The sequence below is a fragment of the Rana temporaria genome, chromosome 4 (genome assembly GCF_905171775.1).
Source record: "Rana temporaria chromosome 4, aRanTem1.1, whole genome shotgun sequence".
NCBI classification, from domain to species: Eukaryota; Metazoa; Chordata; class Amphibia; order Anura; family Ranidae; genus Rana; species Rana temporaria.
Window position 1 is genome coordinate 439,836,410 of NC_053492.1, and position 23,142 is coordinate 439,859,551.

The 23,142-nt window shown below is 42.3% G+C and overlaps 1 protein-coding gene across 2 annotated transcripts in view; it reads right to left on the reverse strand.

The window, feature by feature from the left end:
• The window catches only part of SYT14 (synaptotagmin 14), a 278,830-nt gene that overhangs the window by 11,814 nt on the left and 243,874 nt on the right, over window positions 1-23,142 (reverse strand). Inside the window, exons 7-8 of one of the 2 annotated variants that reach the window (XM_040351498.1) lie at window positions 10,030-10,219; window positions 300-356 (exon numbers count right to left, since the gene is read on the reverse strand). In XM_040351498.1, the coding sequence (XP_040207432.1) occupies window positions 300-356; window positions 10,030-10,219 (247 nt within the window). The remainder of the gene's footprint in view (window positions 1-299; window positions 357-10,029; window positions 10,220-23,142) is intronic. The other variant, XM_040351499.1, reaches the window with a different exon arrangement.

Sequence of the window (23,142 nt, forward strand, 5' to 3'; positions counted from 1 at the left end):
TTAACTTTTTAGTCATAATAGTATATTGATTTTGACTAAATCAGAGTTTTATACCCTGCCTTTATGTAATGTAAGATTACTACATTATTGTGATTGTATTTGGAGATATTTATATGCAGTCTGTAAACCTTCATCCATCAGCAGAGATTGGTACCATCAACAAATCCATTAGGTGTACTACAAGTAACAGACACATCTGAACAAAACAAAAAAAAAACAATATGGTGGACAGCTTTACTGCTGGCAGGTTTTCCCGGCATGATAAAGATAACATCCAAGCTAGCCTCTATGGGACTCACCTCGAATTATATAAACCTGTCCACCTATCAAGTGTTTAAGACAACAGAACAGTCCATCTGACAACAGAGGGTAGGAAGCAGAAAAAGAAATAAATTACAAGAGCTGGGTGAGAGAGGGTTAAAGGTTAGAGGTTGACCATTACAGTACCAGATACTGCAGCCCTGCATTGGGGCTTAGACTGTGAAGGGTTTGCTCAGAGAAACAATGGGCTGCATCTTGATTACCATGTTGTACTTCCTCTGCAGCTAGACAGGCTTTGGTGAATGAATGACAAACTACGCTACTCTTTAGGGATGAATGGAACTGTGGTTAGGAAACCGTGTAGATGAGGAGTGGACATTGCTGTGCACAGAGACGGCTTCCTGTGCATTTTCAGGAATGCCAATGTCAATCCATGTGCTTGCCCATGCAACGTTATAGAGCAAAATTACTGTCGTTTTTATAAATTGCTATGTAATGTAGCTGATCTTTAATGGACCCCAACATTAATTCTTTACCTTTTTCTGACTTATTTTGTTTAGAGTTGGCTGTTTTCAAGCTGCCAGGCTGCAAAATGCTAATACAGGCACCAGCTTGTTGGAAGGATTCAGGAATCATGCTCCACCCGCTAAGTGCCACCCTTTACATCACTGGTCTTCAAACTACGGCCCTCCAGTTGTTCAGGAACTACAATTCCCATCATGCCTAGCCATGTCTGTGAATGTCAGTGTGTTACAATGCATCATGGGATGTGTAGTTCTACAACAGCTGGAGGGCCGTAGTTTGAGGATCCCTGCTTTAAATGTTATGTAAATGCAGTCAGAGATTGGGGCATGTTGGTGACTGCCCTATTCTATCTCACAGGAGCTTCTATACACAATGGTTTTATAGGTCCCCTCTCCCTGTCACTTTGCATGGGAGGTCAACAAAGGTTGGGTTGTCAAGCTTTAAAAATGAAATATTTGAAATCTACAGCTAAAATGTTAATTCGCAACATAACCAGGCTTCGGATCTAAAGATAAGGGTTCACCCTTTGCATCTAGGGAAAATCCTCCCAAGACCTATGAGCACGCTAAGCAGACTGTACAAATGTATTTTCCAGATGAGCTTTGTCTGTTTTACTATTTATAATTAAATATACATTCATCTCATTTATTAATAAATGGTTATTGAGATAATGCACTGGGCTGGTGTGCCCTCTCTTCCTTGTGTTTTCTTCAGTTGGTTGTTGAGACTTCTCCAGTCTTGTGAGGGCAGTAAGGCATGGTGTGTGTATCTGGAACCAGGATATGGATCTGTAGGAAGATGTTGTGTACACCACCATTACCTTGCACAGGAGGTGTACTGTTTACTTGGCATAAGAAATATAAATATAACCTTACTGTGGACCAGCATTTAATGATGGCCCCTTTCACTCATAGATATAATACTAGCACACAAATTCTATTTAGCTGCTGTGGAAGGGCAGAACAGTGATCTGTATATGCAAGATGCAGCTTGCCATTTCGATGAACCAGCCCGAATGGTAGCGAATTAGTTCAAAAGGAAAATATTTGTTTAGATCCTGAAGTTACACAACATGAAACCAGAAGACAAATTAAGTGATATGTCTGCCCAAAAGGATTTTTTTGTATTTGTCTGCTGACAGGTTGAGTTACTGGAGTTGCAAAGAACCATTAAATCGTCCGTTCCAGAAACCGATCAGGAGTAACACCAGCGTGACACCAACATTAACCACAAATTAGAGATGAGAACTTCATCGAGGAGGAAGGGGGATCTTGCTGCCAAAGGCCTACTGATATTTTACAAGCGTTTGTGCATATATGTAGTACTGGAAAGAAAACGTGTACATCTGGGCCCTCTTTATAAAATGCTAGTTGCCAGGCTCTCTCTGCATTCAGAACTTATTCAATCTTAGACCCCAAAGTAGTATGTAGAAAGTACTTATCTGCAAACGTGTTCTGCCTCAGTGTCTCCAATGGTACAGCTCACATTTTCAGAAAAGAGTCCATCTCTAAACTTGTTTTATCTAGCCAATCACTTTTTGTAAGTGAGGTCTCCAGAACTGGACACAGTATTCTAAGTTGGAGTCTAGCACAAGATTTTTTTTATTTTTTTTAGAAGAATCAGGACTTCCTTCCTCCGACTGGGGAACCCCTCTAATCATACACTCTAGAATTATATTTGCTTTTCCCACTGCTCGGTCACACTGTTGCTCATTTTGCAATCATCTGAAATAAGTACTCCCAAATCTTTTTTCCTCTGTAGCACAGTGATTTTCCTCAACACTAGAAGTTAGAATATTCATACTATACTATACGTTGGGGTTCAGGGCTGAGGGCATATTCAAGCTGCCACTTTACTAACTTTACATGATGCAAGAAGAGCTTAAAGCTGAACTTGAGGGGAAAAAGATTTATCCCTGCTGTGAGTCCCTCTCCCCATTGCAAGGGTGATCTGCTCATTTTGCCTGGGGGATGATGATATGGTGATATACTTACCCTAACCTGCCTGGTGGTATTCCGAGTGTGGCTCGGAGGGGGGAAATTTTCATTACCAAAAGCGGTAACCCCAAGCCACACTCGGAATTGCATCACAGTATCCTGGGAAAGTTACTTACCTTGTCCCCAGGATCCTGCGATGTCCTCCCGCTGTGTCCTCCGCTCGATCTATCAATGTGCCGGGCTCCGTTCCCTGCGAGCGCCACAACGCACAAGGATGGAGCTCAGCTCCAAATTCAAAAAGTGAAAAAAAACATTAAACATACAGTACACTGTAATCTTAGAGATTACATTACTGTATCAAATTATTTCACCTCCCTTTTGTCCCTAATGCTTTGTCCAGTGCCCTGCATGCAGTTTTATATTAAATATATTGTTCTTTCTGCCTGGAAAATTGTGAATGTCCATGGGAACTAAAAAGTTGCCTTTTACGTCAAAAGCAGTTTTAGACCAGCTAGAAAACAGTGATAGTAAATTAGAATAATTTGCACAATTGAGCGATAGCTATTTGTGGGGAAATTCATTATCAAACACTGAAAGTCAGTGTTTTTTTAAATTTTTAATACATTTTATTTAATTATTATTTGTTATAATTATTTATAGTTATTTATTATATTATAATTTATGATTTTGTGTTTCGAACTTTATCATACCTGGGATGACTCTTGTTTGGACAGATTTAAATCCGTTATTCCTAAAAATTCCAGGCCTACAATATAAAACACCAAAATTTCTATGCAAAACAATGTACCACTTTAATGCCGCGTACAGACGGTAGTTTTTTGTGATAAAAAAAAACGATGTTTTAAATCATGAAATAAAACAACGTTTTTGAAACGTAATTTTCAAAAACGACGTTGCCTACACACCATCGTTTTTTCACAATGCTCTAGCAAAGCGAGGTTACGTTCACCACTTTTTTCCATTGAAGCTCGCTTCATAACTAGCTTCTGGGCATGCGCGGGTCTAAAAACGTCGTTTTAAACGTCGTTTTTTGCTACACACGGTCAATTTCTGTGAAACAAAAAACGACGTTTTGAAAAACGACACAAAAAATTCAAGCATGTTCGAATTTTTTTTTTGTCGTTTTTTTGAAGACATAAAACAAAGTTTTGCCCACACACGATCAGTTTAAATGACGGTTTTTAAAACGTCGTTTTTTTTCATCACAAAAAACGACCGTTCTGTATGCGGCATAAGACGCAAAAATCAGACATAATCATACCGCCAGGGAGGTTAAAATGTTTGCAAGCCTAAGAATATTTTTTTATCCTTTTTCCTTAAAGCAGTGTTTGTGCTGTGTAACTTGGTCCCCTGTATAACAAAAAAACCTGGCTGATCCTGCCCTCCCCCCTTTAAACTGACCACAGTATATTATGGCTGATGAGCCCTGACACTGTGGTCAGTTTACATGTCTCCGTCATCCGCTATCTCTCCCCTGTTCTCCTCTGTCCCCTCCCTGCCTGTCAGCTAGTGACAGTGCCGTTCTGCTCCCCTTCCTGCTGCTATAAGAACCATTTTATATTCATACAATCCAGTGTTAGATAATGATATGTGCCCCACTGTATGTGCTGTATAATAAATATACTGATTTCTATCTTATTTGAAAGCGCCTCCCAGTGCTCACGTGACCACCCGCTGATCTCCTCCTTTCCTACCCTCCTCCCGGCTGAAATCAGTGGGAGCTCTCGGTCCTGTAGCTGTCAGCCTGGGAGAGGAGAGCGGTGAGCAGTCACGTGAGCTCTGAAATAAGGTAGAAACCTGCATGTTTTTTATACTGCACATACAGTGGGGCACATACCATTATCTAACAGATGGGAATGTATGATCATAACATATGATCTCAGACTTCTCATGTCGTCCACATGGTAGTCCTGCATTGTACAGCAGAATGCCAAGAGTCTGCCCAAGTTTAAAACAATGGAGAAGAGTGAAATAAAATAAGGAATAAGGTAAGTATATAACCTTAGGCCTCGTACACACGACAGAGATTCTCGGCAGAATTCGCCGAGAAACTCGGTCAAAACCTGGATTCTGCCGAGAATCTCTGTCGTCTGTACAGTTTTGGCTCGATGGAGCCGCCGAGGAACTCGACGAGAAAATAGAGAACATGTTCTCTATTTTCTCGTTGTCCTCGCTCTTCTATGGGAGAAGCCGGCCCGCCGAGCTCCTCGGCGGCTTCATCCCAAAACTCGACGAGGAACTCGACGTGCCAAGCACGTCGAGTTCCTCTGTCGTGTGTACGAGGCCTTATTCTTCATCTTCTAGGCAAAATGAGCAGTTAACTGTTGCAGTGGGGGGGCATTGCAAAGCAAAAACATTTTTCCCAAGAGTTCAGCTTTAATTTACAGTGATGATATACATGGTTTTAGATTAACACAGTTTAGCAGTCTCTTCACTAGAGCAGCCATTGCCAACATCCTGGCCTTATTTATAGTTCTCACTGTAACACAGATTACAAGACAAAACCCTTAGGCAAAGCACAGATGTTGACCAGTTGACAGTTTGGGGTTTTCATCAATTATTTAATAACAGACTACAGATTCCTGGACTAGATTTTGACTAACAAGCTTATACCAGAGAATAAATTCCACAGGGTCAATATGAGCAATTCGATAAGGATTTCTGGTCACAGGGCCAGTACCATAAATCAAGTTGCATTTAGGCCGGGTACTCACGAGCAAACATGTACGGTGAAACCGGTCCGTCGGACCGTTTTCACCGTACATGCCTGCCAGAGGGCTTCTGTACGATGGTTGTACTAACCATCGTACAGAAGTCCGCGCGTAAACACTACGCGGGGCGTGTCCGCGTCGTCGCCGCGGCGACGTGGGCGGGCCTGCCATTTAAAGGCTTCCACGCATGCGTCGAAGTCATTCGACGCATGCGAGGGACGGCGGGCGCTCGGACATGTACGGTAGGTCTGTACTGACGGCGGGCAAATGTTTGCTGGAATTCGGCCCGCTCGCGCCTACACACGACCAAACATGTATGCTGAAACTGGTCCGCGGACCAGTTTCAGCATACATGTTTGGTCGTGTGTACGGGGCCTTAGAGAAGCGTACCCATGATCATTGATTCTCTGTTTGCTCTCACTGGCCAGTGACTATCTGCCATGGCCACAACAAAGGAATGGAAGCCGGACACATCAATGTGCAGCTGCTGATGAACATCAGCGGTCAGTGATAATTTGGAAATTAGTATTTTTATTAATATATTCTTTTAGATTCCTATTTGTATGAAGAGTGCAAAATCTTCCCAACAATGGATTATTGCAACAATAACTAATGTGAACCTAACCGGCAACATAAAATCCTTTGTTCATCTGCCCCTTAAGCTCAGAAGGCACGGTAGCAGATGGCACGGTTTACACACCTTCTCTGGAGAAACTCATATTTCAAGATCAAATGGTTGCCAGTCATGGGACATATGACATATGTTGCAGAAGGGAAAATGATTTCTGAGAACGATCCTCTAACCAGCAGAGATGACATGACCAAATATCTGAACATTTAATCACATGATCATTGTGATGGGGTCACTGAGCATTTTCGTCCCAGATATTTAGTGGTGTCTGAAACTGTTTATGGGGATTGAGCAGCCCAATTTTAGTGAAAAGGTTCTTTTTAATTAATAAAGGTCAAAGTGGTTGTAAACCTCAGACATGAAATACAGGTGAAACTCCAAAAATGTGAATATCGGGCAAAACATTTTTTATTTCACTAATACAACTTAAAAGGTGAAACTAATATATGAGATAGACTCATTACATGCAAAGCAAGATAGTTCAAGCTGTGATTTGTCATAATTGTGATGATTATGGCTTACAGCTCATGAAAACCCCAAATCCACAATCTCAGAAAATCTGAATATTACATGCAATCAATAAAAGAAGGATTGTATATAGAAAAATATTGGACCCCTGAAAAGTATAAGCATGCATATGTACTCAGTACTTGGTTTGGGCCTCTTTTGAAGAAATTACTGCTTCAATGCGGCGTGGCATATAAGCGATCAGCCTGTGGCACTGCTGAGGTGTTATGGAAGACCAGGATGCTTCAATAGCGGCCTTCATCTCTTCTGCATTGTTCGGTCTCATGTCTCTCATCTTTCTCTTGGCAATGCCCCATAGCCCCTGAGCCTTTAAATGGTCTCTTAGTTTGGTTCAGTAGGAATCACAATCATGGGAAAGACTGCTTACCTGACAGTTGTGCAGAAAACCATCATTGACACCCTCCATAAGGAGGGAAACCTTCAAAACGTAATTGCAAATGAAGTTGGATGTTCCCAAAGTGCTGTATCAAAGCACATTAATAGAAAGTTATGTGGAAGGAAAAAGTGTGGAAGAAAAAGGTGCACAAGCAGCAGGGATGACCACAGCCTGGAGAGGATTGTTGGGAAAAGGCCATTCAAAAGTGTTGTGGACTTTCACAAGGAGTGGACTGAGGCTGGAGTCAGTGCATCAAGAGCCCCCACACACAGATGGATCCTGGACATGGGTTTCAAATGTTGTATTCCTCTTGTCAAGCCACTCCTGACCAACAAACAATGTCTGAAGCGTCTTACCTGGGCTAAAGAAAAACAGACCTGGTCTGCTGCTCAGTGGTCCAAAGTCCTCTATTCTGATGAGAGCAAATTTTGCATCTCATTTGGAAACCAATGACCCAGAGTATGGAGGAAGAATGGAGAGGCACACACTGCAAGATGCTTGAAGTCCAGTGTAAAGTTTCCACAGTCTGTGTTGATTTGGGGAGCCATGTCATCTCCTGGTGTTGGTCCACTGTGCTTCATTAAGTCCAGGATCAATGCAGCCGTCTACCAGGAGATTTTGGAGCACTTCATGTTTCCTTCCGCAGACGAGCTCTATGGGGATGCCGACTTCATTTTCCATCAGGATTTGGCACCTACCCACGCTGCCAAAAGCCCCAAAACCTGGTTCAATGACTGTGGGATTACTGTGCTTGATTGGCCAGCAAACTTGCCTGACCTGAACCCCATAGAGAATCTATGGGGCATTGCCAAGAGAAAGATGAGAGACATGAGACCCAACAATGCAGTAGAGATGAAGGCGGCTATTGAAGCATCCTGGTCTTCCATAACACCTCAGCAGTGCCACAGGCTGATAGCTTCCATGTCACGCCGCATTAAGGCAGTAATTGCTGCAAAAGGGGCCCAAACCAAGTACTGAGTACATATGCATGCTTATACTTTTCAGAGGTCCGATATTGTTCTATGTACAATCCTTGTTTTATTGATTGCATGTAATATTCAAATTTTCTGAGATTGTGGATTTGGGGTTTTCATGAGCTGTAAGCCATTATCATCACAATTATGACAAATCACGGCTTGAACTATCTGCATGTAATGAGTCTATCTCATATATTAGTTTCACCTTTTAAGTTGCATTCATGAAATAAATGAACTTTTGCACAATATTCAAATTTTTCGAGTTTCACCTGTATGAACAAAGCATATCCCTCTATATTGTGTACTTGTCGCATATAAAAGCACTAATGCCCTGTACACACGATCGGTTCGTCTGATGAAAACGGTCCGATGGACCGTTTCCATCAGACGAACCGATCGTGTGTGGGCCCCATAGTTTTTTTTCCCATCGGTGAAAAAACGTAGAACCTTAGAAAGTTTTAAAATGTTCTGATGGTTAAAAAAACGATAGAAATCCATTGGTCAAAAATCCACGCATGCTCAGAATCAAGTCGACGCATTCTCGGAAGCATTGAACTTTTTCTCTGCACGTCGTCGTGTTTTACGTCACCGCGTTCTGACATGAACGGATTTTTAACTGATGGTGTGTAGGCAAGACTGATGAAAGTCAGCTTCATCGGATATCTGATCAAAAAATCCATCGGTCCGTTTTCATCGGATGAACCGATCGTGTGTACAGGGCATTAGTGTCCTTTCTGTCTGCTGTCTCTTTCCTCGGCTATCAGCATGAATCACTTCTGACAAGTTTTCCTGACACCAAGAGAAAAAAGGTGACAGGGGAGGATCTCCAGCTGATTGACAGCCTCAGCTCTGTTCCTTTGTGAATGGGGTATGTCTTCTCCCTCCAATCAGCACTCAGAGCTCTCCTCACGGAGCTCTGCAAAGTGTAACTTTAGCTTCCCACCCCCTTTTCCTAAACTCTCAGACAAGTTGTATAAATTCAGTAATTTGAACAGATTTAGAGAAGAGAATACTGCAGAAAAGCAGGTAAAATTTATGTAGGAGGATTTGTTTAATCTCTGTATCAGCAGGGTATATGTAAGTGTTTACAACAACTTTAAATCCACCTAAAACTTAATTTATAGGTTTACAAGTTTTGGCCTACCACTAGGACCGTAATTATGTCCATCAGCCTCAGCAAAATAGTCTATCATTACACTAAATACTCTATATATGAATAAGTGGCAAATTTGACTGGTATTCTGATTACGTTGCTTGGATTAAAACTAAAGGAGACATAAATGACTGCTGAGGAAGGCAGAGCCTGCCACTGGAGAGCATAAAAACAGGCCAGAGCTTCACACTGTCAGCACCAACTCAAAACTGGCAAGTCATATTTAGGTGAAATGTACCATAAAGTCTAAAGGAATCGCATTAATTCATTACCTGCAAATCTGGGGAAAAATGAAAAAGACCTGCATACTAGTAAAGAAGAGGCACGTTGGAACGATTGGTGTATTGTCAATTATGGTGGAACGTGCATGGATATTAGTAGGCAGCTCTTTAGCCCCAGAGAGTTTTTAAAGCAGACCCTGTAGGGGATTGAAGAATACAAGTGTCATTGTTAAAACTCCAGAATACAGTTTCTTTGTGTTCAACAAGGTGAGCCACAAAATTAGAGTTTGGAGTTCTCCTTTAAACTCAGGACCCCGCCTTGGAGCATTATTATGAAATAAATAATTTGGTATTTTCCAGGGGTTAAAGACAAGATTAAAATCTTTGCTTACATAACTAGCCTGCAACCCAACCAATCGGATTACAGTTTACTAAAATTGTAAAATATGGACTATGATTGGTTGTTATGGTTCACTGCAGTTTATAAGATTTTTCTTATCCTACTGAATAAGCTCAATGCTGCACAGGGAGATGTATTAAGGAGCAATTCGTTTCAATTGATGTATAACACAGATGAATATAATGTACTTGGTTGGTTTACTGGTCCTTTAAGTGTAATTAGAAAAGGCAAAGATTCTCCTGGTGCTAGAACTCATTAAGAAGAAGAATAGAAAGGCTTTTCACTCACTGGGAGGTCTGTTGGTTGACAGGTTTTTGAAGTGGCTGCCTTTTATCACTTCTGCAGAAAGTCTGCCCGTGGTGGCGTTATAAAGCAGACCGATGAGGATTTCGGGAGCGGTGTTGTGGACCAGTGATTGACAGGAGGAAGCACTCTCCATACACGATACTTCCGACATACTCATCTGGGAATCGCAGCCCTGCAACCACAAACAGAGATTATCAGAGATCCGTGTGCAGAAGAACAAACCTAGCCTGCTTGGATAAACTGGATGAGGAATAGGATTAGTTGCATAGTTATGCGACTGGAAAAAAGACATATGTCCATCAAGTTCAACCATAAAAAAAATCCATACATCTTTTACACGCCAACTGATGTGGAGAGGTGCAAAATCCTTATAAAACCTGGTCCAATATGCCTTAACAGATAAGAAAAAAAAAATCCTTCCTTGGCAATTTTTTAAATCCCTGTATCAATGTTCTACTATGTATTTTAGATCAATTAAAGCAGGGGTTTCTATAGACGAAATGATTTTGTCTATAGACGGCTATGAGAGAACCTCGTGGCCCACTGCTCACTGCTTTGTCAATCCCTTTTCCGGTACATTTATTTCTTCTAAACCTCCTACCTTCTCTAGAGTAACATGGCTCACCCGATTACATTTTTCAACATATTGTAAAGCACTACACGACACTGGCCAGATTCATAGACCTTTGACTGACTTTGAACAACTATGCTTGTTACCGGACACTCCGCCACATATTCTTTCTCAGATCTACAAACTGATCCTAGACTCAACACACAGGTTTCTACCGAGGTATGCAACAGCTTGGTCGGAGGATCTTGGGAGGGATATTAGCGAGGCGGACTGGCGTAAATCTTTTTTTTTATACACATAAGTCCTCTATATCGAGTTATGCTCAGGAAAAAAATTACAAAATATTGTCAAGATGGTACCGTGTTCCAGTCACCATCAGGACCATGTTCTCAAATGCTTCTGACTCTTGCTGGAGATGTGATAAGGCCATAGGTACGTACTGTCATATATGGTGGGAGTGTGAATCGATTCGCCCTTTTTGGGATATGATCTTTCAGATTTATACAGACCTTTATGATAAACCACTGGCTCCTTCCCCTTTTATAGCTTTGCTTTCTATTCTCCCAGGTTCTTTCAAACACGAAAAAAATACCCTCCTTAAATTTTGCTTAAGTGCCGGTAGACAATTGATCTCGAGACATTGGAAATCTCCAATCTCTCCGACACTAATTGAATGGGTGTCTGAGATGAACAACATTATGCTTATGGAGGAACTGGAGGCTAAATCTCTCGATATTTATACTAAATTCTCCTCTGTTTGGAATATTTGGAAGTATTACTCTAATTCAGATAAAATGAAAATTAGACTAAATCACTCCTAAGGTTACACTCTACCACTGGGTGTAGGCCTATTCTACTCCATCTTATGAACGTGGAGAATTCTCGCCGAAAAGGAGCATGCCACTCTTTCTTTCTTTCGCTCTCTCTTTCTCTCTCTCTCTCCCCCCTTTAACCCCCTTTTTTTTTTTCTCCTCTCTCTTTTTTTTCTTTTTGTTACGTGGCCCCTCTTTAGGGCAAATTAAATGAACCATACTATGCTTTAACTTGTCGTCTGCGGACTCTGTGTTCTCATCGAACTCAGAAACCATGGCGCATTCCCTAAACTGGTTGGAGTTTTTTCATTCCCTAATTTTAACCCACATACTATAAACACCATAGATGCTATTGCTTTAGCGCCTGGTCCCGGCGGGCCCCTTGAGAGACCGCCGAGACAGGAGGTGGCTTATATCCGACGGCGGGCTATACAGTTTCTATATGGTTATAAGAGAAATGCGCCTATCTAATATTTAACATCTACAAATAGTTTTCATAAAGCATTTGATATGGTAATGTAAGTGTTTTCTATTTTCGTCAGTAACATTTTTCTGCTCTTGCACCTATCGACCGGGTCATCCTTTGCTGGGCCTATGACGCGGTTGATGATTATATATGTTGAAATGTCTATATATGTTGAAATGTATGTTTGTTAAAAAAATATCAACAATAAAAACTTATTGAACTCTAAAGCAGGGGTTTCCAAACTATTCAGTATGAGGGCCACATTGTACAAGACCCCTTTCACACTGGATCGGTTTGCAGGCGCTAAAACGCTAGAAATAGCACCTGTAAAGCGACCTGAAACAGCTGCTGCTGTTTATCCAGTGTGAAAGCCCCAAAGGCTTTCACACTGGAGTGGTGCGCTAGCAGGACGGTAAAAAAAGTCCTGCTAGCAGCATCTTTGGAGCGGTGTGTATACCGCTCCTCCACTGCTTCTGCCCATTGAAATCAATGGGGCACCGTGGGTATACCGCCGGCTAAGCGCCTCTGCAGAGGTGGTTTTTAACCCTTTCTCGGCCGCAAGCTGGGGTAAAACCGCCCGCTAGCGGCCGAATAGCACCGCAAAGCTGATGGTAAAGCACCGCTAAAAATAGCGGCACTTTCCTGCAGACGCCGCTCTGCCCCAGTGGGGCCTAATATACAAATTTTTGCAGGATGAAAAAAAGTGTTTTATAAATGAATAAACAAACACATTCCAAGAAATAACTTCAAATCACAGTTCCTCTTTTACATCAGATTCCCCCTTTCACTTTAGAGCCCCCTGTTCACATTAGAGTCATCCTTCCACTTTAGAGTCCCTCACACCTTCACATCAGGGTCCTCCCTTCACATCAGAGTACCCCTTTACATCAGCACCCTCTTTCTCATTTGAGCACCACTTTCACGTCAGAGTCAACTCACATCAGAGCATCCATCAAATAAGAGCCCTCTTTACATCAAAGCACCAATTTGGCATGGACAGTGACAGCTTTTGCCATTTTTGTTACCCATCTCAGGACTCGTCCTATCTTATCAATATCTTTTTGTAAGTGAGGTCTCCAGAACTGGACACAGCATTCTAAAGAAGGTCTCACTGAAGATCGATATAGTGGAATCAGGACCTCCTTTTGGGGACCCCTCCATTGATAACTAAAGATCTATATAGAGGAATCAGGACCTCCATTTTCCTGTTGGTTACCCTCTCTAGTTAGAAATAAAGATCTATATAGATGAATCAGGACCTCCTTTATCTGGCCAGTGACCCCTGTAATGATAACTAAATATCTATATAGAGGAATCAGGACCTCCTTTATCTGGCTAGTGACCCCTGTAATGATAACTAAAGATCTATATAGAGGAATCAGGACCTCCTTTATCTAGCTAGTGACCCCTGTAATGATAACTAAAGATCTATATAGAGGAATCAGGACCTCCTTCCTCCTGCTGGTGACCCTTGTAGTGATAACTAAATATATATATAGAGCAGGGGTATGCAATCTTAAAGAGGTGTAGATCTACCTGAACAAAATGGGAGAAGTCAAAGATCACTGTGCACAGTGTTGCCTCCTCACACCTGATTTAAACCCCTAATTGTTGTACTATCTTGTCACAATTGTGTGCATTGCACGATAACCATGGGTTTAAACCAGGTGGTGAGGAGGCAACATACTGTATATCCAGGGTGTATAACTCTTGCTGTGACATGTGTACACCACTGGCCACTAAAGCTAAAAGGTAGCACGGTTGGGGGGTGGTTTGTGATAAAAACATGCCTTGACTATGGGGTTTTACCACTCCTCAAACTGCAAATGTAAATGATCCCTTACTGTTCTGAGCCTCATATAAAGCAGCTTTCACACTGATGTGCGTAAAACCCACTGGATATAATAGAAGTCTATGGATAAGCAAACCCACAGGAAAGCTGCAGGTACACTGCGCTGCACCCACGGTGTGGGTAAACCACAGCGCATCAGTGTGAAAGCAACCTCATACTATTAAACCCAGCGTATTACTTCACACTGACCTGAAGATCTTTCCTGCTGCTGGCACCACTCTGGAGACCGCTAGCCAGGATAAAAGGTGGAGCGCAATTGGTTTCACTCTACATGGGACAGGAGAAAGCACTACAGAGGAGGAATCAGTTCATGCGGCTCTTGCTCCCTACTACAGATCCAACTTTACAAGTAGTCCCTTTGCATTGCACTCTCAGGCCTCGTACACACGGCTGAGTTTCTCGGCAAAGACCAGCAAGAAGCTTGCTGGGTTTTTTTTTTGCCGAGGAAACCGGTTGTGTGTACACTTTTCAACGAGGAAACCGCCGAGAATCTCGTCGGGCCAAAAAGAAAGCATGTCTTCTTTTTCCTCTACGGCAATTGGAAAATTTGGCTCGCCGAGATCCTCGGTGGCTTCACAAGGAACTCGACGAACAAAACGATGTGTTTCGCCCGTCGAGTTCCTCGGACGTGTGTACGAGGCTTTAGTGATGCTCCGGAATGGTTGGTCAGCAAGCCCAGACCGCAATCTACCAGTCACCTGTCCCCAATCTACTAGTTGCTGACCCCCCGATATAGAAGAATCAGGACGCCATTCCTCCTATCGGTGACCCCTCTTGCGATAACCAAAGATCTATAAAGGGGAATCAAGACCTTTCTCCTGTTGGTGACCCCTGTAGTGATAAGTAAAGATCTATATAGAAGAATCAGGACCTCTTTTCTCCTGTTGGTGACCCCTCTAGTGATAACTATAGATCCATATAGTGGATTCAGGACCTCTTTTCGCCTGTTGGTGACCCCCTCAAGTGATAACTAAAGACCTATATAGTGTATTCAGCACCTGATTTTGCCTTTTGGTGACCCCTGTAGTGATAACTAAAGATCTATATAGAGAATTCAGGACCTCCTTCCTCCTGCTGTTGATCCCTGTAGTGATGCATCCTAGAATTCTATTTTCTTTTCCCACTGCCTGGCCACACTGTTTGCTCATTTTGCAATCATCTGAAATAAGTATCCTCAAATAGTTTTCCAAAACTGTACCCCTTCACATCACAGCACCCTTTTTACATCAGAGCCCCCATTCATATCACAGCCAGGGGGAGTTGCTGCAGGTCAGATAGAATGTAGCCTGCGGCCCATTGTTTGGGAACTCCTGATTTAAAGTAACCCTTTATATTCTATTTGACTGAAAAAGCATCTTTTCACGTTCTGCATGCTTGTTCCAGATCATGGACTTGAAAAAATTCAAGCTACAGAAAGCCAGGTAGGAAGAACTTTCAGACAGAGGACAGTGGTGTTAGCCAACATACCGTACTTATTGAAATACATGATTTTTTAACATGCTGGTACACACAATTGTGTTTAATTTCTAGAAAGCAGAACCTTTCTCCAAACCAGATGGATATCACAAACTAATCCTGGATGCTATGTTCATGTTCCTAATGTAGTGGATTGCATGCATAAACAAATCAAAATCTCAACATTTCCATCTTTATGTACACCACCATCCTTGTATTCCATGGACAAGTGGGAACAACATGGAGTGTCACACAACAAGATATGTTCTCTAAACAATCCACTCTTGTCTATCACTTGACATTAATTTAAGCAGACAGAACAGAGAAGGTGTCAGTCACAGCAGGTATGCCTATATAACTTGATATATAATAAATCTTGGCACCCAAGCTCCTTGTGGCTTGCATTTCCCATGCTCATAAACATCATTAGTATGCTGAAATGTTGGTGAGCGCCTTACTTAGACACACTGGCAGGATTTTCCAGCTTTATACTAAGCCATATGATCATACAGCATTGACAGCAGTCATAGATGAAATGGTCCATCTATTTTACCATTATCCATACCTGTCAGGAGGAAGGCATAACAATCTTTTTCTTTATGAGGAAGCCTAACTGAAAGTTAAAGTAGACCTATTTTTAAATGTTTAAGGCAAAATGTACAACTCCATCTGCCACAATGCAGTCGTTTTTCTTTCCAACAGGCCTGCACTGTTGTGTGTCTCACCTCCTGGGATAAAAGACTGGTGATCCACCAATGCAGTCCCTCTATGCCAGTGTTTCTCAACTCCAGTCCTCGGGGCGCACCAACAGGTCATGTTTTCAGGCTTTCCATTATTGTGCACAGGTGATTTTATCAGTTTCACTGCCTTAGTAATTACCACAGCAGTTTGATCTGAGGGAAATCCTGAAAACATGACCTGTTGGTGCGCCCCGAGGACTGGAGTTGAGAAACACTGCTCTATGCCGCCAACTTGTTGCTGCTCCTCTTTGTGACATCACTTCCTTTTAGCAGAAAAAGCAATGTCTCAGTGGGAAGATATTTCTTCACTACCTATTCCTGGTGGCACTAGGCACTAAAGAAAAGTATCCCAAATAGAGACCCAGTAATAAAAACGGAACCGATGTTGTAATCCATGTCCACTCTGTCCAAAACAAGAATTTATTTTTAAAGTGGTACTCCAAGCAAACAGTTCAAAACACTAATATAACATATGATGGGAGCTGCTCTACCTGGAAAGGATGTGTATTTCTGTCACACAGCACAGCAACTCTGGTGGTCTGACTTTTCCTTACAGAAGTTAGGTTACCTCTCTGCCCCAGCCAGTGACCGGGCACCTAAATCTGAATTCCAGGTATGGCAATTTGTACATAGCCTTGTTATACAAGATAGAGAACAGTATTTGGAAGAAGCTTATAGATTGATTGAAGATAACACCACCTATGAGAGACTACTATGGGACCCAACAACATTATACAATAAGGATCTTAAGAAACTCCTAGAAAGAGCTATACTAGATAAGATCCTGACAAAAAGTGAATTCAAATTCCTGTATTCCAAACACCCAGTAGTCCCACACTTTTATCATATACCAAAGATTCACAAGAGTTTAGAGAGGCCACCGGGTCGACCGATTGTTGCAGGAATTGATAGCCTATCGAGCAACTTGGGATGTTATCTAGACTTCTTCTTGCAAAGTCTAGTGATTAATCTACCATCCTTCATCAAGGATTCAGGACACGCCCTGGAAATCCTCACTTCATACAAGTGGGAAAAAGGATACAGGTGGCTATCACTGGATGTGGTATCTCTGTACACATGTATACAACATGAGTTTGGACTAAGAGCCATAGAATATTATCTGGCAGAAGCACACCAATTCAATCCACGTCAAGCCCAATTCATCCGGGACTGTATTGAGTTCACCCTCACCCACAACTACTTCTCCTTCCTAGATTGCTTTTACAGACAGATAAGAGGTACTGCTATGGGGGCCAGGTTTGCTCCCAGTTACGCAAACCTATTTATGGGATACTGGGAGTCCAAATACATATGGGCCAACAACCCATTTGCAAAGAATCTGATATTATACTCCCGCTACATAGATGACATCCTAATTATATGGAATGGCAGCGACAAAGAGTTGGATGGTTTCCTGACACATTGTGACAACAACCCATTCGGAATCTCATTCACATATGTAGTGGACCAAGAGTCACTGATATTTTTAGATCTAGAGCTAAGGGCAGATGAGAACGGGAAGATACTTTCTAAGACCCATTTCAAACCAAGTGCAGGAAACTCATATTTACACGCCTCAAGTCAGCACCATCCAAGATGGATCAAAAATGTACCATTTGGACAGTTCTGTCGTCTTAAACGAACTTGCACTCAGAAGGAAGATTACGAAGCACAAAGCATCACTCTAAGAGAAAAATTCAGGGAAAAAGGGTACGGTGAATCACATATTGAGGAAGCATTTCAAAAATATTTCCAGCTCTATGAGAAAGATGGGACAACAGGTGAAAAAACCGTAAAATACACGGAGAATGAAACCCAGACGGTACGTTTTTGCACTAGATACAATAACAGAGCCCCAACCATTCAGAAAATCTTCAAAAGAAACTGGAAAATTCTGGCAGCTGATCCATTTCTAAAGACTTGTATCCCTTCCCATCCCAATCTGGTATTCAGAAGACCGAAGGATCTAAGAAGTATGGTTGCCCCAAGCAGGGTGAAGAAAAACATCAACAAAAACAAAGGATTGGAAAGTCCATGGACCACAATCTTTGATCAAAAAGGAAGCTACAAATGTGGTGTAAACACATGTGGCAATTGCTCACATATGCAACACAGGAAAAAAGATGTCATCGGGGTGGATGGAAGACGCCACACGATTAAACAGTTCATCAATTGCGGAATTGCCTTTGTGATATACGGCATTATATGCCCATGTGGCCTACTATATGTGGGACGTACATCACGCCAATTGAGAACTAGGATGAACGAGCACAGGAGTAGTATTCTAACTAAAAAAGACAAAGGCTCTATACCAAAACACTTTAAAGAAGCCCATGGTAGTGAAGTGGAGGGCCTAAAAGTGTTTGGCATAGAAGCCATTCAAAACGGTCTAGACAGTGGAAAGAAATACCAGATCCTCTGTAAAAGAGAGGCCTACTGGATCTTCACCCTGGGCAGTATGGTCCCGAATGGGTTAAATGAAGAGATCGAACTGCACACTGTAACATGAGGATCTGTACACCAGTGGGACAACAATGAAAGAGGTCGACCTGATTCAAGTTTACCCACTATCACAGTACATCCTTCATGCACTTCTTGTTCCCCACCACTAGGGCTTCTTCCCCCTTTTGTTTCTGATGCATATGTTTATGCATCACAAACCCTATTAAACACTAATATATTAGTATGAGTAGATAGATTTAGCAAGTTAATTAACACCATATTATGTAAACTAATTCTAATTATAGTAGCTATAGATACAAAACAGCAAACACCATGTTGGGCACTAATGTAACATCATTGAGGGATTTTTTGTCATTATTTATTTGTATGTTGCATCTTGTTATTATGTAGATTTCCTGATGGTCTGCAGTCCCCCCTATGCCAACCACCTTGTGAGATGTGTGTGTCTGTGCATAAGCATAGACATGCACATTACTATTGATACAGTGCTTCAACTGTATTTTCCTTATGTACGCAGCCCCATGTAAACTCCTGTGGAGTTTGGCTAAAAGCACCTATCTGGAAAACTAATGTGTTTTTAATATTGCCTTTCCACCCTCCAACCACTAGAGGGTGGCCATCTAGATAATGTCCCCTTAGGATCTCAGAGGTATGGAGTACAAGTGTTCTCTGCACCCTCCACCACTAGAGGGCAGACATCAAGGTCCTCCATCTATACTCCTTGCCACCATAGAGCCGCAGTGACGTCACAGCCCCTATGTTGCAGAGCCTGGAGCAGGTTGTCTCCCGTCTGCACATAGGGAGATGACTCACCGATAGGTTGCGCAGCGCGCACTACGTCGCGAATGCGGGGCGCGCGCGGCGCGCGTATTACGGCGCGTGCGCGCGCCGCGAACAGTACGGCGCGCGCACCAATCGCTGGAACGCACTGCTGCCCTAATTGGCTGGCGTGCGTTCCAACGGACTTGCATGGAGCTTCAACACCTATCCAGTGGGGATCAGCGCAAAGGGGCAGTCAGGTAAGCCCCCATTGTCTCTCCATATGGGGACATCACATAGGAGCACTCCTTCACATACCCGTCCTATAATCAATCTACTAACTATAAAAATAAAAATAATTAAGTAAATAAACAGTTTAGCCAAAGATGGGAGGCAGTGCACATTTGAAATGACAGTTCCAAAAAATACAACACACACTGCACTACTGTTTTGTGATCACCCTCATTTAAGGGACTGGTGCTCTGAGGATGTAGAGGTGTGGCCCTTGATAAAACGGCCCCCCCCCCCCTATCTGGGAGGAGTATAACCTGACAGGGACCTATCATCATAGGTCTACCTGCCCACTTGTGGGCGTGTGGCTATGGGCACTTGTTGGTGTGTATGTATATTTAGTCCCACAATCACCACGGCGAGGGAGCACTGCAGACCACGTCAGCTCTGAGGAAAGGGGTACGCCCCCGAAACGCGTCAGCTTTTATTTCTACTGATTGGTTCAAACGATTATTCGTGTTCCACTGACGATGCTGGATATCTGCTGTATTCATTTTTAAAGCCTGTTTTTAACTCCAAATTTGTGAGTATAACCATTGATTTTACTATTGGAATAAATACATTTTTTATCAGTATCACACGAGGTCGGTGCGCCTTCCGCTCTTTTTCTTCTCTTTTATAGTTTCATGAATACCCACGATTCTGAGGAGGGCTGCAAGACTCTAGATGATAACTTTTAATTGAACTGCACCACTGCATAGTATTCCCTTCAAAATATCAGAGCGCAGGAGACTTGTTCTTGTATATTTATTAATTTGTACATAGCTACAGCATGGACCAATGTAAGTATGTACAGTACAGTATGTTTTATTTATTATTTTCAAAAGGTGGGGTATTAAAAAAAAAAATAACACACTATAGGGGGCACCATCCCTAAATATATATCCAACAACTACATTACTATAATAAGACATTTAATCAATCAATAAATAAATAATAATGAAAGGTGATAGAAAAAGAAATGCATGTAAAAATAATTTTTAAATCTTAATTTCAAAAAGAAAAAATAATAGAAAATATATAAATAACACAACACATTCAAACAATCCATATATCAAAAAATCATATAAAGTGCACATGTCTAATAACAAGCGAATCCGCAAATGTTGTGGTGCCAATAAATGTCCAAAAAGTGCTGTCCAGACTCCTTAGGCCTTGTACACATGGCCGAACATGTCCGATGAAAACGGTCCGCGGACCGTTTTCATCGGATATGTCTGCTGGGAAGTTTTGGTCTGATGTGTGTACACACCATCAGACCAAAATCCCCGCGGACAGAGAACGCGGTGACGTATACGACACCGACATTCTCTGACACGGGAGTTCAATGCTTCCTCGCATGCGTCGAATCAATTCGACGCATGCGCGGGATTTCTGGCCAGCGGACATGTCCGATGAGTTGTACTAACCATCGGACATGTCCGACGGACAGGCTTCCAGCGGACAAGTTTCTTAGCATGCTAAGAAACGTTTGTCCGCTGGAAACCTGTCCGCTAGGCCGGAAAACTGTCCGGTAGGCTCTAAACACAGTCGGACATGTCCGCGGAAACTGGTCCGACGGACCAGTTTCAGCGGACATGTTCGGTCGTGTGTACAAGGCCTCAGTGATCACCACGTGACATCTCCCTGAGCACATGGTGTACTCACTGGGAAATTAATCAACAGATAAAGTCCAAAACAAAAACACTATCATCTTATCTGTTCAAAATTACAACTCTCTTGCCAAATGGAAAGTCGTCTCCAGCACAAAACTTCTCATCCAGACATCTGTGGTGTTGTTTGTTGTGTTTTTTTTCTCTTTTCTTTCTTTCTTTTACCTTTTTCATTTTTTTGTGGCAGTTCCTTGCCCACGGGGAATACTCAAAAGCACAGTATAGACATTATGGAAGAACAGGTAGAAATACACATTTATTTTGACTTAATTTCTATCTTGTAGGCATTGTTTTATAAGATTGATATAATCCCTGATATGAAACAAATAGTGCAGTGCTAAAACAATCAAAATCACAAAATGAATAAAGTGACAAATAATTAAGTTTTGGGTTTTATGCTTTACAGCACCCCATACTGCTTTTATTTCTTAATTTTCGTGATCACTTTTAACCATTTGCTGACGGCCGTACGACTTTGTACGGCCGCATTGCGGCTCCCAATCTCTGACAGGCCGTCTTTTTACGGCCGTCCCTTTGCACGTTCCCCGCGCGCGCTCCCGAGCACGCAGCGGGGAACTGCTGTGCTGGCCGTGTCCCTTGGACACAGCCAGTCACAGATCGCCGTGAACGGCCAATCGGAGCGGCCGTTTCCTAGGCGATCTGTGCGGCCAATGAGAGATGATCTCATATGTTTACATATGAGATCATCTCTCATTCCCGGCTCTCGTGGACAGCGGTGCTGTCAGGGGAGAGAGGAGACAGATCTGTGTCTCTTGTACATAGAGACACAGATCGGTCACCCCCCCCAGTCACCCCCCTTCCCCCACAGTTAGAACACTAATATTAGGGTACACATTTAACCCCTTCCTCACCCCCTAGTGTTAACCCCTTCCCTGCCAGTCACATTTATACAGTAATTAGTGCATATTTATAGCACTGATTGCAGTATAAATGTGAATGGCGCCAAAAATGTGTCAAAAGTGTCCGATGTGTCCGCCATAACGTCGCAGTCCCAATAAAAATCGCAGATCGCCGCCATTTCTAGCTAAAAAATAAATAAATAAATAATAATTCTGTCCCTTATTTTGTAGGCGCTATAACTTTTGCGCAAACCAGTCGCTTATTGCGATTTTTTTTTTTTACTAAAAATATGTAGAATACGTATCGGCCTAGACTGAGGATAAAAAAAAAAAACGTAAAAAAAAAATTGAGCTATTTATTATAGCAACAAGTTTTTTTTTTTCAAAATTGTCGCTCTATTTTTGTTTATAGCGCAAAAAATAAAAACCGCAGAGGTGATCAAATACCACCAAAAGAAAGCTCTATTTGTGGGGAAAAAAGGACGTTAATTTTGTTTGGGAGCCACGTCGCACGACCGCGCAATTGTCAGTTAAAGCGACGCAGTGCCGAATCGCAAAAAGTCCTCTGGTCAGGAAGGGGTTTAAGTGCCCAGTAAGGAAGTGGTTAATTGTTGTCATCTTTGTATGACTTCTGTTTTATTTTAATAAACCTTCAGTGTTTTTGTTGACCTGCACCATTTGGAGCACTCTTTTGTTCATTTTATTTTTTGGAGTTTACTTGAACTGGTCCACATCCAGTCTGCAGCAGTACGTCTATTGGTCTGTCGCTTCAGCCCTCGAGATCCATCCCATAGGAGCCATCGAGACTGCATCGCTTACCTGGGAGACTTTATTACATCGTCTCAGGTCCTTGAGGACCACAAGCTCATCAGACCCACTGTTTTATAAACAGATGAGTCCACAACACAGGGTAATGCCACGTACACACGATCAGTTCATCTGAAGAAAACGGACCGATGGATTTTTTCATCAGATATCCGATGAGGCTGACTTTCATCAGTCTTGCCTACACACCGTCAGATAAAAATCTGATCGTGTCCTACGCGGTGACGTAAAACACAACGACGTGCAGAGAAAAATGAAGTTCAATGCTTCTGAGCATGCGTCGACTTGATTCTGAGCATGCGTGGATTTTGACCGATGGATTTCCCCACAGACGATCGTTTTTTTAACC